At 36.7% G+C, this 8,324-nt stretch overlaps 1 protein-coding gene across 1 annotated transcript in view; it reads right to left on the bottom strand.

Annotated features, from left to right (window-relative positions):
* The window catches only part of LOC107724895 (breakpoint cluster region protein-like), a 48,959-nt gene that overhangs the window by 21,040 nt on the left and 19,595 nt on the right, over positions 1 to 8,324 (bottom strand). The window contains exons 2-4 of the mRNA XM_016533988.1: positions 3,737 to 3,921; positions 2,907 to 3,011; positions 2,559 to 2,744 (exon numbers count right to left, since the gene is read on the bottom strand). Of these exons, the coding sequence (XP_016389474.1) occupies positions 2,559 to 2,744; positions 2,907 to 3,011; positions 3,737 to 3,921 (476 nt within the window). The remainder of the gene's footprint in view (positions 1 to 2,558; positions 2,745 to 2,906; positions 3,012 to 3,736; positions 3,922 to 8,324) is intronic.

The raw sequence follows: 8,324 nt of genomic DNA, 5'->3' as shown, positions 1-8,324 counted from the left end.
CTGGTAGAGAACTATGTCACTGCAAACACACACACACACACACACGTCTGGTTTGCTATCCTTGTGGGGACTCTCCATAGGCGTAATGGTTTTTCTACTGTTCAGACCGTATTTTCTATTGTCCTACACCAATGCTACCCCTAAACCTACCCCTCACAGGACACTTTCTGCATTTTTAGATTTTCAAAAAACTTCATTCTGTGTGATTTATTAGCTTGTTTGCCCGTGGGGACCTCAATTTAGGTCCCCACCGTGACACGAGTCCCCATGAGTCTGTGTGTATTCAGGTTTAAGTCCCCACCAGAATAGAAAAACAGGTACACACACACACACACAAAGACACATTCCCAACATAAGGGACATGGCATATTCTCCCAAATAGTACTACATTTCCATGCAAACACATCTGCACAAAGATCTCACATCAACACATCGATAATGCCTCAAATAATAACCACAGGTATTTGCAACTAACAATATAATCTCTGTGGGATTAACAATCCAAATAAAAAATGAATGAATTCAGCCTCCGTCCACACATACTCAACCTCAATGCCTTCATATTTCAAAAAAGAGATTTATGTCAAACAATCACTGATTTCAGCCCTGGCTGTGGATCCTAGAGGGGACAGTGAAACATTTTGAACAAAAACCCCAAATAAAAAAAACAGAGTTTATGAGTAGATCAGATCAACAACAATCTCCCTTACTGCTCCACTCTGGGTTTTATATTTTCTACTTACAGCTGAAAAAATTCCTGCAACAGTTCATGCCATAGAATTAAGTTACAGCTTTCAATGTGTTTTCTTGTATAATAGAATGCACAAGATAAAGTAAAATTTATGCTAATATTTCACTTTCATACAGCTGATGCAGTAATATTGTGAAATATTACAATTCAATACAGCTGTTTTCTATTTAAATAATTTAAGTAATAAGTAATTTATTCCTGTGATTGTAATGCTGAATTTTCAGCAGCCATTACTCCAGTCTTCAATGTCACATGATCTTTCAGAAATCATTTATTATGCTGATTTGGTGCTTTTTTCAGAATTCATCAGAAGTTCATCAGAAAGTTCAAAAGAACATGCTTTAGCTATTTATTTGAAATAGAAATATTTTGTAACATTATAAATGTCTTTACTGTCACTTTTGATCAATTTAGAGCATCCTTTCTAAATCAAAAATATAAATTCTTTAACAAAACTGAAAAATCTTATTGTATAAAGTTGTAAAATACAAGAAATAAAGTCACAATTCATAGATATCCAGAGAAAACCAAGAAGAGGGTGAAAAGGCAAACCATGCAACTTACATAATCAATACCGTAAACAAAATGTGATGTTTGTCATGTAATCTGTGCACCTGGCTACAACACCCTACCCCAGCATTTCTGACCGCAGCCCCACCGATCTAAGAGCAAGACCCCCTAGCTGCTTTACATGCAGTCATGTGGCTCTGAAAAGCTTTCATCTGCACGAGCGTCAAGTCCTGCGGGCGTCTATAAAGATGGGGGTGAAGTTTCAGTTTCCACAGCTAATTGTGCCGAGTGGAATGATGTGGCTGTTGCTCGTGAAGCTCACTAAACCAGTTATCAAAGGAAATTCTCCTTAGGGAGGACCAGAGAGACATGCTTTGATGATGACTGCATTTATAAACCGTTTTAAAAAATCTCTCTTGGGTGGTCTGACAGAAACATCATGTATGGATTACACGAATTAGACACGTGCATGTGGCATCAAGTGACGGCACAATTCAGTTGTTATGAGTAACAGTAACACTAGCGTATTATTAGATAACACAAAAATGAACCAGTGATTACAGTATATCATTATATGAAGTATAGTACAGTCAGTGAGTATATCATTATATACTTTTTTAGCTGGAAACCCAATAAATTCATGCAAAATTCAATGAAAAAAAATTGGAATGCACAAATTATTATTATTAATTATGCATGTTAATCTTAAATTATCCTAAATATCCTAAATAGTTGAATAACACTGTTAAATATAATCTTTAGCAAATCTGATGAATATCCATGAATTTCCATTTTTCAGATATAATGTTGTGATGACTTGTAGCACTTAAAATGATTGATTTTTTTAATATTAGTCTTTTTTTTGTTATCAGTCATAACATGAAAATAATTACTGGCTTAATTGCTATCAGTCAGAATTTTAATATTCCTAAATATATTAAATAACCACGTGAAATGACTAGTTTTTGCATAATCAAATGACCTAATTAATTAAAAAATGAAAGGCTATTTTAATTTTAATGCAAACCAAAAGATTCAGCATTAATAGCGAATGGACTCTTTAATATTACAGAATTTTATTATTAGTCATTTTTTGGTTATCAGTCATTACATGAAAATAATTACTGGCTTAATCGCTACCAGTTCGAATTTTTTATATCCCTGAAATATATTAAATAACCATGTGAAATGAATTTAAAAATGAAAGGCTATTCTAATTTTAATGCAAATCAAAAGATTCTGCATTAATAGCGTATGGACTGTTCTATATTAAACAATATAATAAAACACTGCTCACCAGTTTCTGGAAGAGGTCGCCCACACATTGACGGTGGCTCCACTGTTGCACTCTGGGTAACAGGCCATCATAAAAGTCTTTGTGGATCTCGTGGAGCTCAGGCACTTTGAAGAAAATGGTTTCTATCTGCTGGAGGGTTAACATGGGCTGGGAGGTGGTGGCAGCAGCTTTCAGGGGCTTCATGGGCTAAGATAAAAAAAAAAACAGGAGGTCAAAAGGGGGTCCCATTTGTAACCACCTGGGTGGAGTGCAATGTGCAAAGCTCAGCACCACTATAATGGTGATCTTTGACCCTCTTTCATGAGCAATCGTGCAGTAAAACAGATCCAGCAAAGCCTGAAGACTCACCAGTAAGAGTGCCTCCAAGTGGCTCAGATAGGCCTCCTCACTGGTCAGGATCCCTGATAAGACCCATTTCCTCATCTCCAACCCTTTTTCGACATCCAACTCCGACTGGGAATATCCATGATGAACAAACACATTAAGGGTTCAGCCAAAAACTCATATTCCTGTCTACAGTCTCTAGGAATTCCTCAGTAATCCTCATAAAACCTAAATCCTATCCCATACAGATTTACAGAGGTCAACCATAGATCACACAATCCCATATACAGATATGAAACACCCCAAAGAATAAAGATAAAGAAAACAAAGGTCAAAAGTTCAGAAAACAAATGTTAAAAGACCCTTAAACCTGAAGTATAAGTAGCTACTGACTGAGAATCTAAATCAGGGGTGCCCAAACTCGGTCCTGGAGGGCCGGTGTCCTGCAGAGTTTAGCTCCAACTTGCCTCAACACACCTGCCGGGAAGTTCCTAGTATGCCTAGTAAGAGCTTGATTAGCTGGTTCAGGTGTGTTTAATTGGGGTTGGAGCTAAAGACCGAGTTTGGACACCCCTGATCTAAATGTAGCTATTCGCTTTTTGTATGTTTTTTTTTTTTAAATATAGGCAATGCGCATGTATAATTACATTTGCAATATCAACTGATATAGATAAATCTCTAATATGGGCCAATAAACTATATGGAAACAATACGTCATGCATCTATAACAATAATTATCTTACAAAATACAATACTGAGATTTATTTAACGACAAAAACACTTGGGAGAGGTGTGTAAACACTATGACTTCAATGAAGGTTAAAGCTAGTTCTCTGTAACTTAATGTCCCTTACTGATTTAGTGGACTCCAGGGACCCCGAGGAAGGGGGCTCTATAATAATTCGACCCTTCGGGTGAAGGCACGGAGAGGAGAGGGAGTCATCCGTGTAGGACGCAACGTCAGGCTGCATACGATGGTCCTCACCTCGATCGCCATCATAAACATACGCTGGAGGTGGGGTCCCGCTAAATGGGATGTCTGCAAATGAAGAGAAGAGAGAGGTTAGGTTGACTTACAAGTGTAACATATGATGCTTTTAAATCATATCAGTAATTTTAAATGCATGTATTACATATAATTATACACAATATAATAACAGTGCATAATTTATCGTCCAATGCCATTAAGCAGCAAACAACCAAAAATGGGTTTTCAAGTCAAGCTTTCCATCTTAATTTTAAGTGCTTGAAATAATCAATACATCCTTTACCAGAGAGTGTCTCATACATCTCTTATCTCTTAATGTAATCCACACAGAGGACCGAAACCTTAGCCAAAAAGACAGCTTTTTCCTCTTCGCAATAAAGACCTTGACGTATAATTGAAAGCAACAGATAAAGTCTGCCAAGCGAAGACAACCAAAGCCGTTAGGAATTCATCACCGATTTCAAATTTATTCTTGGAAACATTATCTACCATTTCTCTGAATCACTGCCTCAATTAAGCATCCTGTTCATCATTAATGCATAACGCCGCAACTGAATTATTAAAAATGTGTAGTAAAATGCAGTAACTGAATTGTAATTTTTCCTCTGACAATATGAAGACAGATTTGATGTTTTACTTACACAAAGAATGTATAATACACTGTTCAATGTAATATGCAAAGCTGAAATAAGTTCCTTTGTTTAAGAGGACTCTGGGAACAAGAGAAGAGTTTTTCACTAAACTTCAGCCAACATTTTCTTCATATAATCTGCTTGCTGCTGTGACAGACTGAGTATTTGTTCCACACCTCCAGGGAATATCACTGATACTAACCAGGAGAAAGAGTTTAAGTCGAGTCAGTTCTTTATTCCTCAAGCCTGACACAACAAATGAACAATGAAAGACTAGACAACTGCAATCATGACGGAGACCCTCTTTTACTGGCAGTGAAAGGACGATATGAAAGTTAGAATCACGACAGCCACTGGTGGAAATGCGAAACCGAAGTCAAAGCAGTCCATTTAGGAGAAGACTGACAAGACCCCATTGAGCGGAAACTAAACCTCTTAATCACTCAAATAGCAATGAATAATTCAACACCATTGTTCTTGTTTTAATTACCATTGATGAGGATTAAGGGCTACATGGATGAATAGCTGCATTAGTGAGGCCATTTTAATATACTGAGCATGTTCAGATTTAAAAATGAGGAGCAGCTGCTGAGCTGAAGTCAAACAAATGCACTTCAGCCTAAATATACAAATCAACTGTGTTTAAAAGAATAGTTCAGTACACACTCACTCACTCACTCACACACACACACGCACAATGGTTATCATTTACATCAGCTGTGATTCACAGACTGCAGTGACTTGAGACATGATGAATCTTCACAGACTATCCTGACTATTGTGTGTTATCGCTCTGTCTGTATTTGTAGAGCAAGTTGTCTAAACACAGTCATTCATTTCCTGCAGTCTGTGAACAGCTCAGCACCGGTGAGACATCCAGACGCAAACGTATCGACTATGTGTCCGTCTTATCTGGTGTGCTGATCGGCTCAGTTAAGTCGTCTGATGCTACAGTCAAGAGCTATCTAGATGTACACAAAACATGTGTGCGCACACACACACACACACACACACACACACACAACCAAGATCATCAATTATGAAATCCACTCATTGATCCCTCACAGCTCTTGCTCTGTACACAGTGCATTTAAACTAACGTTACTTAAGATACTAAAATTTCAGTAGCCAGAAACAATACCATTGAAATTTCATTAACAATTTCGATACCACTGCAAAACAAATATGCTCATGAACATATTTCTTCATAAAGTTAGCCTTTAAAAAGGGCACTTGTCAGCAGTAACAACACCTCTCTCCCCAGTCTGGCATGAACGGCTCGAATAGTTCCTGTATCAAATGAACTGTACCCGCCTTCTGAAATACGAAATGTGCTGTGATTGGTTAGCTGGGCCAGTGTGTATTGTGATTGGCAGCACTCGGCGCCTGGTCGGGAAATGTCACGCCCTGTACCATAGCCGCCTGCGAGCTTCAGAGTAAATATTGCGTCAAAATCAAATTAATTTGAGTGCGATTTAAACCCAGATGATTGTAACCACTCTTAAATAAAATATCTCCTTTTGAATTGGACTTTGAGCTTTGCAACTTTGCAGATCTTTTTTATGCTCAAACAGCAACATTACAGACTAACTAAAGTTGAAAAAGTGAAAAAGCATGATAGGACCCCTTTAATAGCATAAATATGATATTATACTAATAATTAACTTGGTGGCACATTAAAATAAGGCTCAATAATCATGAACTAACAGTGCATTTAAATGCAGAGCATTTAATAATAGGTAATGCTGATTATACAAATGCAGGTTCTTACGGTTAACTTCTTTTCTAATACTTTAATGTACATTAAAGTGACACTGAATTGTTAAAAATATATTAATAGTATTTAGAAATTAGCATTAAGATTAACAAACTGCTGAAAAAATTAACAAACTGAACCTTAAATGATTATTATTTATGTTTATATAATTCTTATAAAGTTAGTTATTATTATTAATATAAATATAATATTACTATTAACAAATCTTAAAATGTTAATTTTAATCTAAATTATTATTTTACTCTAGATCTTTATTTTAATCATATTTTTTGAAAAAGGTTAAAAAAAAGCAAAGGCTTAGCGTTGCCGTAACTGCCAATGTTGCATACAGTTGTTAAGGAGAAGATGAGGCTTCGAATTTCACACTACCTAGTTTATACTCCCTCAAACCTACAGGACAGGCCCATACACTCATATCCATCCAGCACAACAACCACTTATATACACAAACAATGTGATTTACATAAAAAGCCCAAAAGACTTTGAAAGATTGAGAGTTTGTCGGCTTTGTGATAATCAGCAGGAAAAGGACATCACCCAGAATTGCTGTTCACTAGTCAGAACTGCAGTGTCTAGTGTCTTGGTTCACTCAGCAGTCAACAGGCTTACATGGGATGACATTAAGAGAGGACAAAGATGGGAGCAACTAGGAGTTAAATCACCTCACTGTGAGAGAAACAGGAAAGAGAGGACTCCGGAAACATGGAGGCAGCCCTGCTGAGTGGCCTGGCATGTAGCCTGCTTAAAAAGACAGAATAATAGACAGAGCCTGAACAAATAGAGATCAGGAGAAAAGAGGTAGAGGATTACAGAGAGAGATGGCAAAAGAGTGAGAGAAAGAGGTCTCTGCTGTCCCAATGTAGAAGGAAGAGCCATGCCAAAGGGCAGCGTGTGTTACTTTGTGATTAGCCACTAAAATTGAGCTTATGAGCAAAACAATTCCTGTGGCTAACACCAAGGCCACATAGACTGTGGAAATGGATGTGTTTCATATGAGGACATCCATAAAATCACCCTAATGTTGTTTCTCCTGTGTGTGCAAATACGCTACCGCTCAAAGATTTCAGCAAAGATGCATTAAATTGATCCAAGGTGACAGTAACAACATCTATGGTGTTAAAAAATTATTTCTATTGCACATAAATTGCACTTTCTATTCATCAAAGAATCCTGAAAACAATTATTAGAGTTTCCACAATAATATTAAGCAGCACAACTGTTTTGAACATTGATAAAGCTGCATATTAGAATGATTTCTAAAGGATCATGTGACACTGAAGACTGGAGTAATGATGCTGAAAATTCAGCTCAAAAACAACAACAACAACAAAAATCTTAAAGACCCCAAACTTATAAACAGTACTGTAGTTTTGTAAAGGAAAAAATATAATATGATCCATTTATATTTATTATTCCTTACATATTTTTGCAAAAAAGATATGTAATTTGCAATGTGTAGACCACAAAAAACATGGTTTTAAAATTAGCATCCAAAACGCCAATCATCCGATGGAATTTAGTGTGTGTGTGGAACAGACTCACTGGTCACGGTGACTGTGAATCAGCCATTGAGGAAGTGTGCAGGGATGTCTGACCACGACAGTCAACTTTCCAAAGGAAACACACGTTTGAAGCAAGGTCATCTTTCCAACAAAAACACACATTCACACAGACAGCTAGATAGCTAGATAGATAGATAGATTACAATTAAAAACACTGATATCCCTAATAACAAACACTGTTGCCAACTCTCGCGAGACAAATAAGCAACCGCAGCTTCAAAAACAAGCCCAAAACAAGCCCAATATTTTTTTATAATTATCATCAATCAATATTATTTATTATCAATTATTTAATACCAATAAATGAGCCCGCAACATATTAAACTGAAACTACCCTTTTATCTGAAAAGCAAAAACATAAGTTATTTTACAAAAATCAGCAAACTGCAACAAAGCAGGAACAAAACTCATCTCCAATCACCTGTGAGCAGAATAGGATTGGACAGATGGAAAAGGAGAAAAACACAAGAGCTTCAAAGGGGA

The sequence above is a fragment of the Sinocyclocheilus rhinocerous genome, unplaced genomic scaffold, assembly GCF_001515625.1.
Source record: "Sinocyclocheilus rhinocerous isolate Xijiao unplaced genomic scaffold, SAMN03320098_v1.1 scaffold515, whole genome shotgun sequence".
Classification (NCBI taxonomy): Eukaryota; Metazoa; Chordata; class Actinopteri; order Cypriniformes; family Cyprinidae; genus Sinocyclocheilus; species Sinocyclocheilus rhinocerous.
The sequence above is the reverse complement of the archived record's forward strand: the minus strand, read 5'-3'. Positions and strand labels throughout refer to the sequence as shown.